The sequence below is a fragment of the Dromiciops gliroides genome, chromosome 2, assembly GCF_019393635.1.
Source record: "Dromiciops gliroides isolate mDroGli1 chromosome 2, mDroGli1.pri, whole genome shotgun sequence".
NCBI classification, from domain to species: domain Eukaryota; kingdom Metazoa; phylum Chordata; class Mammalia; order Microbiotheria; family Microbiotheriidae; genus Dromiciops; species Dromiciops gliroides.
In genome coordinates, this window is record NC_057862.1 from 602,803,627 (window position 1) to 602,819,730 (window position 16,104).

Consider the following 16,104-nt stretch of genomic DNA (forward strand, 5'->3'; position numbering starts at 1 on the left):
TGAGGGTGAACCTTGATCTTCCTTGTCGCTAAAGAAACTTTCTGTAATTCTCAACTTAGGGGAGCTAGGTGGCTTAGTGGATAAAGCACCAGCCTTGGATTTAGGAGGACCTGAGTTCAAATCTGGCCTCAGACACTTGACACTTACTAACTGTGTGACCCTGGACAAATCACTTAACCCTCATTGCCCTGTAAAAACAAACATACATACATACATACATACATACATACATACATACATACATACATACATACGTATACATACATAAATGGAGTTTCAACAAACTCCCTCTTACAGTGGAGCCCTACTTCCAAGCTATACTGTCCCAAGCTTCAGTTCTTCTAACTGGGGACTTCCCACCTCTACAAAAGCTGGGAGGGGATGGGAGAAGGAATCACCTCATATTTCTTTTTTGGGGTGATAGTATAATTCTTCAAGGTATGATTCCAATATCATTATCAGAAAGATACTGCAACAATGTACCACCCCTAATTCCAAAGAAAAAAGCAAGCACACATGTTATAAAACAAAGTTTATTCTGCAATACTTTATCATAATGAATTGCATCTCTTTGGTAAAAATAAACTTTATAAACATTTTAATTAACAGAGATTAGATACAAAAACTAAACATTTGTAAATTGTTTTTAAAATGAGCAAAAGACTTGGAACTGAAAATAGGTTCACTCATAACTGGTCATCTACTGGCAGAGTCATTCTATAGTCCAGACATTCCTTAGGCTACATTAGAAAACAGGATTAAGGGATAGTATAACTCAAATTGCTTTTCTACATTTTTACTTTAAATAAATAATAATTAAAATGACTTGGCAACTGTAAATTGCTTCATATCACTATATGATGGCAACATCATACTTGTAAATTAAGTACTTTAGCTGAATAGAAACATACATTTATATTTTAAAAAACTGTTTTGATAATGGCACTGGCAGTTAGATACGAAGAGTGTGCTTTAAAATAACGGCAGGTACAATGCTTAAAATACTCTACTTTTCCTGTCAATAAATATTTTGACTACATTATTATTAACAAATCTGAGTAAGCTTTGCTCTAACCAAAGCTTCCCCTTTCCAGCCTAACAAAGAACTCTAGAGAAGTTGCAAACCAGAAAGCCTCAAAATTTCAACAAATTCTGCGGTCTCCACAAAATATCAAAAAGTTGCAGTAGAATTAAAGACAATAGTTTTTAGAGCTCTGTGAAGTATCCACATTTGTTGCTTAAACTGGCAGGAAAGACTTCCTGGTGCACCAAGTCTCACACATTCCTCCAGAAACACTTCCTCCTACCTTTGAATTCCTGCTAAAATAAAATTTAGCTGACCATTTGGTATGAACCCTTTACATAATGTCATGAAAAGTAGCCCCAAAAAAGAGAAAGGAAAAAGGAAAAAAAAAAGAAAGCAAAGGAAAAAAAAATTACACCCCCCATTCTGATTATACTAAGTTCATACTATATACAAAAAAAACCAAAACTTTAATTTAAGAAGCCATGCTGAATATGGGAGGGATAGGAAAAGCTTACTGTTACAAAGCTGTAGAAAAAAAGGAAATGATTCACTAAAAGAAATACCTCCTATGTATATGGAAAGGCTGTGTTCTTTTTCTGTATGTAAAGAATAAAATGAAAATATAACTTTTGGTAAGACATTGCACATGCAAATTAATGTGTGTGTATATATATACATATACGTATGTGTGTATGTATATATTTAGAAGACACTGATTTCTATTTGGGGTAAGAAATATTAATACTATGGCAAGTAAAAACATTTAATAGGGAAACATATAGATCAGTACCAATTTCAACACTACTTCTATTATTTTGACATATGGCAAATTATATTTGAACTGAAATCATGGTTTTTAGCCACAATGGCAAAACTCCATCGTGACAAACTCCCTGGGACATTAAAGTGGTTATTAGAGTAGAACTTTGTTAGGAACAAGTTGCTAGACATCAGACACCCAGTCTGTTGGGCCTAGCCATGAAACTGAGCTAACTCCCAATCTTCCCAAGTAAAAGCCCTATTTTGAACCTAGTAGGAGAAAGAGTAAATTGTAAAAACTGTGGTAATAAGCACTTGTGTTATGTTTACTACCTATCTAACAGTTATTAACTAGGGATACTAATGTCCTCTGATAACTGCATCATATATGGTAGAATTAAAAAAAAACAACACACACACACACTAAGAAATATAACCTAGTTGTGCTTAAGAGCTATTTTTCATGAACAATAAATAAAATTACTATCTCTACACTCCCACAAATTCTACTAACAAGGCTTAGCAGGTCCATTTACTACTAAAATAGGTGACATTAACATAGAACAGAGAACATTTAACATTACATATCCCTGCTTAAGGTTTCTGTGAAAGACATTTATTAACATGCATCTTATTTGAAAATTATGCCCAAACAAATTTTAAAAATTAAACAAGAGGGTTGTTTTATCCCTTTTAACAATCCTAAGAGCTTGAAATTATTTGAAAGCATCAAGGCAACATCAACCTGACAAGGCAGGAGGAGAAAGTCAGTCTTTTTTGGGAAAATAAAAACAAAAACATCCTACAGGGAGAATCTTAAATAAAAAGGAGATGACAGAGGACAAGGATAAACTTTTAAAAGATTTCCTTCCAAAAGCTCAGAAGGGGAAAATTCCACTTAGTAAATACTGAATTTACCTCAAATCCTTAGATTTTTCTGAAGAACTATAACTTCAAATCTGGAAAATGCTTCTTATGTAGGTAGAGTCATTCAAATAATACTTAACCACTTCAGCCAATGGATTAATTATTAGAAGCAGTAATATCTATTAGGTAAAGATTAATGGCACATTTGGGTATTATACTGCTTTTTCCAAAGGGGTTTAATTTGTCTAAGTCTGAAAATATTAAGACTAAACTTGTTTTACCCTGTATTTGGATAGATTTTCCAAAATTACCTACCATTACTTAACTGTAAACATTAAGAACTTTTATTCTATTAGACTACATGTTCCTAAAGGGCAAGTATTGCTTCCTTTTTTTGTCTTTATATCTCTAGTGCCTGGCACAGTTGCATGCACATAGTAGGCATTTAATTACTGAACTGAACCAAATTCCAGATACACTCCATTCAAATTATGATTATAATTTGTAATTATAATTGTTCCCATGAAGACAAGAAAATATAAGAGAACCTCTTATTGCAAAGGAGTGACAAAAAAGGATGATTATTACATGCTATCATCTCACTGACTATCTGCTATATGAAGAGTTAACAGAGAATAAACCAACTAATTACTGTATTTAAAGCACTTAGGGTAAGAGCAAAAGTGTCCCCAATAAAGTCTATATAACAACAAATATGTCAAAGAATTTTCAAAAGATGATGTTATAAGAGACATGGAGTAGACTTAGAAATGACATTAAAAATCAAGTTTTCCCATTTTCTACTTGTATAAACAGAACTTTCTGGCAATCATTTTAGTTTAGCTACCTAAGATCTTTCCAAATTTATTTTTCTCCCCCACTTGGTTCATGTCTCAACCAGCATTCACTAAAATTATATTCTACATTGGTAAATAAAATATAAAGTAGGGTAAAAGGGAAAATATCATTTTTAGCCAATTCATCCACTGTATTTCAGTGTTTTAAAAAGAATGGAAAAATTGCTACACTGAGTGGCAAGTTATTCCATTTCGAAACATCAATAAAAGATATTTATCTGGGAAAGATTTTGTCTACAATCTTAAGAGGGAGCCTGAGGATTTCCCTGTGGAAGTTTTCCAAATCTCTGAATCAATGATTAGAAAAGGTATTCTATTAGCACTTCAATCATGCATTGATTGGCTCAATCCTAGGTAAGCATAAGCCTAATTGCAGTGATTAAAAAAAAGTGTAAAGGGAAAAAAGTTAATTAGCATACCCCCACCCCCCCTCCCAGCTAAAGAAGTCTATTATGGCTTTGATCTCCCTTGTGAAGAGAAAGTAGAAGAGTATTGCCACATTAAAAAAAAAAATCACTATCTGGAATTACTATTTCTTCCTTTGCTTTTGGATCTTTGCAGTACTTATTAGAGAACCCAGACACGTGCGGATTCCAGCAAGGTGCAGCAGAGATCCAGCAGCCTCTTTAAGCTCTTCATCAATTTCCTGACATGACTCTCTTTTAGGCTTCTTGATGGGCCGGTCTTTGCCAGAGGTATTTGCACAAGGCTGTGATACATAGCCACTGTCTCCAAGAGGGTCATCTTCATACTCAATGTCTGTATCTTCTTCACTGTGAAACCCTTCACTGCCATCACTTCCTGCAAGATTATTCTTTGGGATAAACTCATACACCTCATCAACAGAAGATAAGGAAGACACACTGGATCTGGATGCACAACGCTGTGTTGCTATGCTGCTTGCGCTGTAATTGTGATCCTCCTTTGGATCAATATTGTTGACTGCAGAATCACTCTCTTGTAAATTTATGGCACTGGGATGGCTAAATGCACTAACAAAACTCCTTTTCTTTTGTAAAGCTGTTTTGAGTGGCAGGGGCTTCTCACCTGCATAAAATGAAGTTCAATCAATGAATACAACATCTAGCTCAACATCAAGTTATTTATACATAGGATTTTCTTGTTGAGACAACTATGCTACTACACTGGATTTACACAGCATCTTTCTTCAATAGGCTACAGATTAAATGAGATATCTAAAATTGTACTTAATCTTCTCAAAATACTAGTCATTTCATCATTTACTAGAACATCTGAAAATTTTAGCACAGTATAGTGAAAAACCACTAGATTTTGAAGTCAAAGGATTTGCGTTTATTAGCCTGGTTCCACTACATGTGACATTCCTTGCCTGGGTGAGTTATGGGCCCAACTTTCTGGGTTTTAGTTTTCTTCTCTGCAAAATAAGGGTGTGGGACTAAGATGATTTCTAGTTGTTGCAAGCAAATACTGCTTGCTCTAACCAAGAACAGACAGCAATAGAAATCTCAGGTCTTAAAATAAAACCATTAAATACTTTATATTCTAATCAGAAAACATTCAAAAGTCCAAAATGTTTTACAGTAAAAAAATTTTAAAACATTTCTTACATTCTAAAATTCCTTGTTGAATAGATGTATTTAAAAGCATCATTGCAGTGGCTGCATCAATATCAGATTCTGAAATGAGAGAAGTTAATTATCAATAACATTTTAGAAATTTTGCTAAAAGAATATCTTTTAAAATGTGATACCTGCATTTATAATTTTCAAACCACTGAAGTCTGTGTTTAACCTTTACTACTGCTCTCTGATCACAAGCTAGAACAAAATATAAAGTACCAGCTTTCAAGTTTCCAGTTTGGGGGAAAGCAAAGGACAAACTTCACTGCTTAAATAACCAAGTGTGTAAAACTAACAAAGTTGTCAATGACAGCCTTTTGCTATGAATATGTTCTTACCAACAATGGACCAGGAATCAGGATCCCAACTCAGGCACTCAGTGGCTGTGACCCTGGTCCATCTAATCTTTCTAAACCTCAGTTTCCATTTTTTTTTTAAGTGAGGCAATTGGGGTTAAGTGACTTGCCCAGGGTCATACAGCTAGTAAGTGTTAAGTGTCTGAGGCCGGATTTGAACTCAGGTTCTCCTGACTCCAGGGCCAGTGCTCTATCCACTGCACCACCTAGCTGCCCCTGTTTCCACATTTTTAAGATGAAGTGATGACACATACTTTAAATGGTTTTTGTTGTTATTCAGTCATGCCTGACTGTGACCCCATTTGGTTGGTTGGTTTGTTTGTTTTTGCAGGGGGCAAAGATACTGGAATGATTTGCCATCTCATTTTACAGATGAGGAAACGGAGGCAAACAGAAGTGACTTGCTCAGGGTCACACAGCTAGTAAATGTCTGAAGCCAGATTTGAACTCAGGAAGATGAGCTCCTTATTTCAAGTCCACTGTGGAACCTAACTGCCCACTGTACATGGCAGTGAGGCGCAAATGTCATCACATATGGAAAGTAGTTGGCATAATAAGGTGTACAAATCTCAGCTATTATAAGCAGCATGTGTCAGTTGCAAAGGCTACACAAAGAGACAATCAACAAGCAATTACTAAATGCTTACTATGTATCTACCAGGCAGATGCTAAGGACTGGGATACAGAGAAAGAGAAAAAATAATACTTGCCCTCAAAGAGCTAACATTTAACAATGTGTACAAAAATAAGTACATGAAAGACACAGACATAATAGATGGAGAAGGAAAGCCAAATAACGAGAACAAATATGTGAGAAACAAAATTCGTCAACCCATGCTTCATGAAGCTGTGAGATAACAGGTGACAACATAAAAAACATTAGCTGAACAGCAATATCTTCACATAAATACAAATGTAGCTTTGTGCAGGAACATGCATAAAACGATGAACTACTGCGGATTTAATTGTCTCTGTAAGAGAGAAGGCTATTATGATCTTAGTCTATTTATGTGTTCATTGCAACATTTAGTGTCTATTAGGTGTAAGGTATTATACTAGCTGCCAAAGATTATAAATGAGTTTGTAACCTAACAGAAAAGGAATGTGTATACAAATTTTCATAATATGACAGAAAATGGAATAAGTGTAAGTATATGCAAAGTACTAGTTCATCAGCACCAAAGAGCTGCTGTGGTACCAAGAGGGGACTGCCCCATCATTAGTGAGCAAGGCAGTTAAAGTAGTCTGGATAACTGAAATGAGGGCATTGCCTGAATTGCCTAATAAGAAAAGAGGAATAAGGAGAAGGACCTACAAGACTTCACCCTAACTGTGCCACAGCATAAAAGAGGCGGGGATGGGGAGATATCTGGTCTCTGAGACAATTAAACCTTAGGAAACAAGCATTCTAAGGACTAGGGACCAGTCAAACTAGGTTCATCAGTTCACACCAATAATCAGCCTACTCAAGATAAGTGTTCACCTTAAAAAGTGAAGTGAAGGGGCAGCTAGGTGGCGCAGTGGATAGAGCACCGGCCCTGGAGTTAGGAGTACCTGAGTTCAAATCCGGCCTCAGATGCTTAACACTTACTAGCTGTGTGACCCTAGGCAAGTCACTTAACCCCAATTGCCTCACTTAAAAAAAAAGTGAAGTGAAGGAATCTAAAAGGATTGAAGAAGGCAAAACAATTATTTCATATATGATTTTGATTTGAGTATAGGAAACCTTCCACTCCTCTACTCTTTTTCAGTGTGGTAAGATGAAACTTAAACAATCATCATCACATTATTCCAAAGTTCTTGTAGAGAAATTAAGTCATAAATTGTAATGGCCAGCCTTACTAATTCGATAAAGATGCGTAAGGGCCTAAAATTCTAGCTGTGATGTCTAAAATTTAATGAATGGTCGCCTTAAATTAGAAAACATATAGCACCAATCTTTGGGCATTAAGTATTTATTAAAGTATATTAAGGGTTAGTAAAGAGAAACACATGGATAAAGTATGAGATTTGCCTGCTCTCCCTATCCTGCCTGTCTCTGCTGCCAAGCCCCCATCTGGCCATGAAAAGACTTCGCTCCTCCCAAAAGCCTCCTGTGAAACAGGAAACAGGGCTGTCCACATACACAGCTCCAAGCTAATCGGTTAGTTTTAGTAGCAATGATTGACAGGACCCTCAGGGTCGCAAACATAACTTCCGGACACTAAAGTCACATGGTTTCTTTTCAGGCCAGAGCTCACAATGTCCCTCCCAGCAGGGGTGTCATTCCAATTCTCACAGATGACAGGATCAAACAATTCAATGATAATTATCATTAGGCAACATACACTTCTCTTTTTAAAAGTTTTATCCATCAAGTTAAATGTTGTAACTTTAAACTAGAATTTATTCATTCAACCATTTATGTATGTATGTGTATGTATGTATGTATGTATGTATGTATGTATGTATGTTTTTACAGGGCAATGAGGGTTAAGTGATTTGCCCAGGGCCACACAGTTAGTAAGTGTCAAGTGTCTGAGGCCAGATTTGAACTCAGGTCCTCCTAAATCCAAGGCTGGTGCTTTATCCACTAAGCCACCTAGCTCCCCTAAACTAGAATTTAAATTGAACTTACACCTTGATAAATTAAACTGAACTAAAGGAAAGATGACAAAAGGAAAATAATGAATATGAAAAACAATACCAGAAACAAAAGTGAAAGTATTGCAAACCACATCAACTTGGATAACTGCAATGAAGAGATAAATTAAATTAGCAAAGAACAAATGAGACAAGATGATGATGAAATGCAACAATTTAGAAAATACCTATGGAAAATATAAAGAATGAATTATGAGGGGGCAGCTAGGTGGCACAGTGGATAGAGCACCAGCCCTGGAGTCAGGAGTACCTGAGTTCAAATCTGGACTCAGACACTTAACACTTACTAGCTGTGTGACCCTGGGCAAGTCACTTAACCCCAATTGCCTCACTTAAAAAAAAAAATGAATTACGAAATAAAACTATTTTGCTGGAAGATGAATCACCAAAAGAAAAAAATAAAGCTAGAGCAATGCTTTTAAGCTTTTAAAAAAACATGATGGATTTGTAGGACCTAACGAAGAGAAATGACCAAAGAGTTTTACTGGGCTTCCTCAAAAATATGACGAAAGAGTCTAACATGTTGTAGGAGACTAACAAGAAATTTTCTCAGAGATATTTAAAAGAGACTGAAGACTTACTAAATGCCAAAAGGGACGAGACTGAGACTCCACTTACCCAGACATATTGTAAACAAATTCTAAGACTGTAATGGGAAAATAATTTTTAGAAGCCACCAAAAAATAAAAATATAATATATCAAACACCAAGAACTGATTCTAAGAATAGGAGTGATGGCCTGATGAAGTGTGGAGGTAGGGAGGGACAGGAGGTCACAGAAAGAATAGCTGTGGAGTAGTGAGGAATAAGGAGAGATGGAATAAGTGAAAACCAGCAATTCTGGAGTTCTTGAATATGATGGACACAGAACACTTATGGGTGACTACAAGATTAAGGGTATGATCATGTATGCCTGTGTGAAGCCAAAGTGGAATAGAAGGAGTAAATTATGGTAGTTGAGTAGCTTTAGGAATAGAGAAGTCAGGGTACTTGAGGGACCATCAACATATAGGCTGAAGACACTGAGTATGAAGGCAATAGTTGGGATGGAGAGAGAAACTGAGCCAGGCACTGAATCTACTGGGGAACATTAAGTGCAGGGGGTATTGGCAGATAACAACCCACAGGATCTGGATTGGGTGAGAAAGCTAGATGGAATGAATCTCAAAAGGAGGAGAGGTTGCTAAGTAATAGTAGTAGAGGAAGGAGCTTTGGAAGTAGCAGTAGAAAGCAAGGAGTATTCTGACTTCCCCACTGAGTCCAGTTACGGGGATAAAAGGCAAGGTATGTAACCAGTTCTGGAAAGGATGGTGAAGAATGTCAGAACTTAACAGGAAGAGGTCTAAAATGAAAGAAAGTTTGCTCATTATAGAGTAGAAGTTCCAGAGAATGGTGTAAAAAGTAGAAAGATCTAGACATTGGGACATTATGAAGTATAGTGGGAAATGAATGATGAATAGAAATCAGAATGGACAGCAAGGGTTGGGGAAGAGGAGTTCTTCTGCAAATGGTAATTCTAAAGGGATAGGAAGACTAAGAGGTGGTGGGAGTATGCCAGCAGTAGAGGAAAGAGTCCAGGCAGAATAGCAGTGGACAGGAGGGACTCCACTAATGAAAGCAGAAGATTCAAAGGTTCAAGGTTTCAGGGCACTGTGGAAGTGTTGTGCAACATAGGCATCAAGAAGTCTAGTCTCAAAACCATCAGGAAGCATTATCTGTAATGTGCATAAGCTAGGAGCATTCCCAGTACAATCAGAGGTGAAACAAGGGTGCCCCATATCATCTCTATTATTTAATATTGTACCAGAAATGTTAGCTATAGCAATAAAATAAAGAAATTAAAGGAATTAGAATAGGCAATAAGGAAACAAAACTATCACTCTTTGCAGATGATATTTTACTTAGAAAATCCTAGAGAATCAACTGAAAAACTACCTGAAATTTTTTAACAACTTTAGCAAAGGTTCAGGATAAAAAATAAACCCATATAAATCAGCATTTTTATATTAACATCAAAGTCCAGCAACCACAAATAGAAAAATCCTATTTAAAATAACTGTAGAAAATATAAAATATTTGGGAGTCTACCTTCCAAGACAAAGACAGGAACTATATAAACACAACTATAAAACTTTTCACACAAATGAAGTTGGATCTAAACAACTGTAAAAACATTAATTGCTCATGGGTAGGCCAAGCCAATATAATAAAAATGACAATCCTACCTAAATCAACCTATTAATTTAGTGCTATAGCAATCAAACTATAAAAAAAGATTTTATAGAACTAGAAAAATAATAACAAAATTCATCTCGAAGAACAAAACCTCAAGGATATCAAGGAAATCAATGAAAAATGTGAAAGAAGATAGTCTAGCAGTACCAGATTTCAAACTGTATTATAAAGTGGTAATTATCAAAACAATCTGGTACTGGCTAAGAAATAGAGTGGTGGATCAGTGGAATAGAATAGTAAATGATTATGGTAATCTAGTATATGATAAAGCCAAAGATCCATGCTGGGAAAAAGGAAAACAGTATGGCAGAAACTGGGGATAGACCAAGACCTCATATCATATATTAGAATTAGGTTAAAATGGGACACAATTTACACATAAATGATGATACCATAACCAAATTAAGAGAGCATGGAATAGTTTATCTGTCAGATTTATGGCCAGAAGAAAAATTTTGTACCAAAGAAGATATAGAGAGCATTACAAAATATAAAATAAATAATTTTGATTATATAAAATTAAAAAGCTTTTGCACAAAGAAATCCAATGTAACCAAAATTTTAAGGAAAGCAGGAAACTGGGAATTTTTGCAACAAGTATAATTGATAAAGGCCTAATTTCTCAAATATATAGAGAACTGAGTCAAATTTATAAAAATACAAGTCATTCCCCAATTGATAAATGGTCAAAGGATATGAATAGGCAGTTTTCAGACAAAGAAATCAAAGCTATCCATGATAGTCATAAAAAAATGCTCTAAATCTCTACTGATCAGAGAAATGCAAATTAAGACAACTCTGAAGCACTACTTCTCACACCTATCAGAGTGGCAAATATAACAAAAAAGGAAAATGTTGGATGTTGGAAGGGATGTGGGAAAACTGGGATACTAATCCACTATTGGTAGAGTTGTGAACAGATCCAACCATTCTGGAAAGTAATTTGGAACTATGCCCAAAAGACTGTGTAAACCCTTTGATCCAGCAATACCACTATTAGGTTTATACCCCAAAGACATCCCCAAAAAAGTGAAAAAGACCTATTTGTACAAAAAAAGTATAGTTGCTCTTTTTGTGGTGGCTAAGAATTGGAAATTAAAGAAATGACTATCAATTTCAGAATGACTAAACAAGCTATGGAACATGATTTTAATGGAATATTATTGTGCTATAAGAAATGACAAGTAGGATGATTTCAGAAAGGCCTAGATGTATAGTGAAGTGAGCAGAACCAGGAAAAAACTGTGCACAGTGTTTGATGAAGAACTCAGCAATACAATGATCTAAGACAGTCCCAAAGGATTAATGATGAAGCATACTATCCACCTCCAGAGAAAGAATGGATATTGATGGAATAGACTGAAACATGCTGTTTTTCACTTTCTTTCATTTTTCTTTATTTGAGTTTTCTTACATAAAAGGACTAACATGGTAATGTTCTATATAACTGCACATGTATAACCTATATCTGATTGCTTACTACCTCAGAGTGAGGGTAGAAGAGGAAAGGGAAGAGGGATAGAATTTGAAACTCAAAACTTAAAATAAATAAAAATGTTTATTATTTAAAAAAAGAAAAAAAAGGAAGAAGTGCAGAAGTTCAGCCTCAGCAAATTGCAAGCAGGGCATTAAAGTGTCTGTTCTTCAGACTTAAAAGATCCATTTCCTTCAACCAATACATATATGAAACCCTTCATTACTGAGTTGCTCTTCTCTGGTCATTCTTCAGTTTATCAATGTCCTTCCTAAAATGTCAGAACAAAGTACTCCAAATGTGGCCTGAACAAGACACTGTATGATAGGACCATCACTTCCTTATTCCTGAGTGCTCTGTGTCTATTTAATGCAGCCCAAGATGACATTCAGTTTCTGGGCTGCCACATAACATTACTGAAACTCATGCTGAGAGTCCATTAAATCATCTAAATCATTTTCAGACAAACCATTGTTTGTTTTTAGCCATGCCTCCCCACCTAGTATCTGGGAACTGTAGGCCTTTGCATTTAACTCTACTAAATTTCATCTTATTAGATTTGTCCCAATGTTATAGCCTGTCAAAGTATTTTTAAATTCTAATTCTTTCATTATGTTACTATTCCTCCCAGCTTTGTATTATCTGAAAATTTGATCAGCACGTCATCTATTCCTTTACCCAAACTGACAAAAGTTACAAAGCGCAGAATCATTCATAGATCCATGGGCACAACACTGGAGACTTCCTTCCAAGCTGATTTGGAAACATTAATGAGTATTCAGTGGGTCTGGTCATCCAACCAGTTCAGAATTCACCCAACAGTAACAGTGTCTAGCCCAAAATTCCCGATTCCCTGTCTTTTCCATAATATGACATAAAATCTAAAAACACACACATACACATAGCCAGGTCCCGAGTATGAATAATGAATCCCGCCCCCAACCCAAACAAATAAATCCACACTGCATATATTAATTGATCAAGTGAACAAATGACTATATTTCACATAATTATAACTTCAAATAGTATGAATTCAAATACATGTGACCAATTTGTAGGATGCATTACTCAGACTAATCAGGGCCTGGCTTTAATTCCATTTCTCCCAACACTACAAATTTAGTAACCATATCCGTGCCCCACCTCCCCCCACCAAAAAAAAAATCAGATTAAACTACCATGACCTACTTTGGATGAAGACACACTGATCTTTTGTGAGTCCTGTGTCTGTATACTCCCCAAACAGACCTTTTAATAGCACATTCTAGAATTTTGCCAGCTCCATTCATTTTCCTTGTTTTCTGAAACTAGAACATTTGCCCTTTTCCAATCCTACCATATTTCCCCCATCCTCATTGATCTCTCAAAGATAACTGATAATAGCTCAGAAATCACATTTGCCAGTTTGTTTAGTGCCTAGCAGATATAGGATCACAGATTTAAAGTGGAAAGGGACATAAAGGTCACCAAGTTCAAACTTCCACTTTGCAGATAAAGAAAATGAGGCTCAGAAGTTAGGAGACATATCCAAGGTCACAATTTGTAAGGGTCAGAGGCTATTTGTGAATCCAGTACAGCACCTGGAGTGACAGACCCTGATACTTAAAGCAGAGTTTGTTCACTTGAGTCAGGAAACTTAAATGCATCAAGGCTGAGTAGGTTTTCTTTATTTCATTACTTATGTTGGGTATCATCTCCCTATGACTCATTTTTGCTCTGTCTTCTCCAATGGAAGGACTGTTCTATGAAAGGAAGAGTTGAACTGTTTTCTGTCACTTATCTTCCCATACACCCCAAGCAGTGACCTTCCTTCTCTTTCATTCTACCTCATTCCCCTAATGCTTTTAAAAAATCTATCCTTTGGGGTGGCTAGATGGCGCAGTGGATAAAGCACCGGCCTTGGATTCAGGAGTACCTGAGTTCAAATCTGGCCTCAGACACTTGACTTACTAGCTGTGTGACCCTGGGCAAGTCACTTAACCCCACTGCCCAGCCAAAAAAAAAAAAAATCTATCCTTTGTTATCTTTAACTTTTCCTGCTACCTTTAGTACATGCCCAAACTTAGCACTCAACACTGATCTTACAGTCTTATGTCAGAAGATTGTAAGATCCTCCGCTGTCTCTCCATGCTTTCATTTTCTGCATGTCTTTTATAAATTGGAGTATTCACTAGCTATGTATTTTATCCCCCTCCTCAATAGAATTGTTTCTCTTTTTTTATAGTGCTTAGTACACATAGCAAACACTTTAAAAAAATATTTGTTGAATGAAGTATCTTCAGAACTAACTCCACCCCACTCTGATCCCCCCCCATAGAATTTTTAGTTTGTAGAATCCTATCTACCTTATCTCTGAACCATTTGCAACCATCCCAAGATTTAAGGAGCTTTTCAAATATACCCACATTTCATCTCTTCAATCACAACTCTAAGATGCAATGGGTAGTTAGCAAACTCAATTAAGTCAACAGCCTATTATGGTAGCCAAGAAAGATAAGAAGGCAAATAGTCTCATTGTAGTCTGCCATGGTCAGAACACATTGTTCAAGTCTGGGTAACACATTTTAACAAGAGTACAACCAGACAACCAGGATGATAGAGGGTCTCAAGCTCATGTTATGAGAACTGGCTGACAGTAATAGGCACAGCATTTTTAGCCTGGAGAAAAAGACTTGAGATAAGGAAAACCAGAGAGCTGTTTTCAAGTGCATCAAGGTCTGATACAAGGAAGAGAAACTAGACTTATTTTGCTTGGCTCCAAAAAACAAAATAGAAGCAATGGATGGAAGTTGCAAGGATGCTAATCTGGCCTTTAAGAAAAAACTCACTAATAATTTGAGCTACCCTAGGTTGGTATAGGCTGTGAGAAGGAACGCCGATCACCCTGACCCAATGTCTTGAGGTAGGATGTCTGGTATGTTGCAGAAGTGATTCTTCTTCAGGTATAGTTTAGACTAGCTAGTCCAGCTATGAAATTCCATGATTTCCCTCAAGGTTCACAACATTTCCATCCCAGTAATTTCCTCTTCTTTGATGGGGAATATAGAATTTGAATTTCTCCTTGTTTGTTTTTCTACCTTTTTTTTTTTTTTGGTGGGCAGGGCAATGAAGGTTAAGTGACTTGCCCAGGGTCACACAGCTAGTAAGTGTCAAGTGTTTGAGGCCAGATTTGAACTCAGGTCCTCCTGAATCTAGGGCTGGTGCTTTATCCACTGTGCCACCTAGCTGCCCCCTCTTTTACCTTTTAAAGGATAAAAATCATCATTGAAGTAAGACAAGAAATTACTAGCAACCTTGCTTTGGGCAGAAAGAGATAGCCAGCTCCAGTAGGAATCCAAATAATGTAGTACCATATCACACTCTATAATTGCCTGTGGAGCAGAAGTGTGATCTGTCTCTCAAAAACATGTACTTCCTCTTTGGGTCTAGTCAAGGTGATCTATAGCATACTTTAATGGCAGTATTACTTCTATTTCTGCCTCTGGTCATTTTTACCCAAATGAAGATTTTCATCCTGTCCCCTATTTTGGTTCCTGGATTTGCTCATGAATGTTATCTTCTTAAAACAGTATTACCACCAAACACCAGGCTCCAACTTTACCTATGCTAATTATTTTCAGCATGGTAAATTCTTCCAGAGCCATATTCTAGTCATAGGTCTCATTCCACCAAGTCTCAGTGATATAGTTACTGAGGTCAAATTCACCTCCTTATTCTAGTATTTCTACTGCATCTTGCTTGTCATTTTGTATATTTCTAAAAAGACATCAGAGGTGAAGGGTTTTTTTTTTGTTTGTTTGGTTGTTTTTTTTTTTGTTTTTGTGAGGCAATTGGGGTTAAGTGACTTGCCCAGGGTCACACAGCTAGTAAGTGCTAAGTGTGTGAGGTCAGATTTGAACTCAGGTACTCCTGAATCCAGGGCCGGTACTCTATCCACTGTGCCATCTAGTTGCCCCCAGAGGTGAAGGTTTTTAAACCTATTACTGAATTTTGTCTCCTGTGGAATTCTGGTGAAGGGGATGTGGTATTAATCTTGATATTATTCTTTTTCTACTTAGCTATACTCTTTGGCATCTAGCTTGGTACATACATAGGCAGTTTTTCTCCCTTCCACTTCCTTTTCATTTTAAAACTCTTGATTAGATTTGTAAGATTCTAGGCAGCATTCTTACCAGCACTCCATCCCTGGCTGGAAGCCTGTCATTCCTATACTTTAAGCCATAGTCCATAAATCCAAATCCTATTCTTAAACATCATCTTCTTAACCAGTTGTTCACTTCTCAAA

General features: G+C 36.4%; 1 protein-coding gene across 6 annotated transcripts in view; it reads right to left on the reverse strand.

Moving 5' to 3' along the window:
* Window positions 1-517: 517 nt before the first annotated feature.
* The window catches only part of FOXN2 (forkhead box N2), a 70,987-nt gene continuing 55,400 nt past the window's right edge, over window positions 518-16,104 (reverse strand). For all 6 annotated transcript variants that reach the window (XM_043987021.1, XM_043987017.1, XM_043987020.1 and 3 more), the window contains 2 exons: window positions 5,100-5,168; window positions 518-4,557 (listed from right to left, as the gene is read on the reverse strand). In XM_043987021.1, the coding sequence (XP_043842956.1) occupies window positions 4,040-4,557; window positions 5,100-5,168 (587 nt within the window). In that variant the 3' untranslated portion in view covers window positions 518-4,039. The remainder of the gene's footprint in view (window positions 4,558-5,099; window positions 5,169-16,104) is intronic.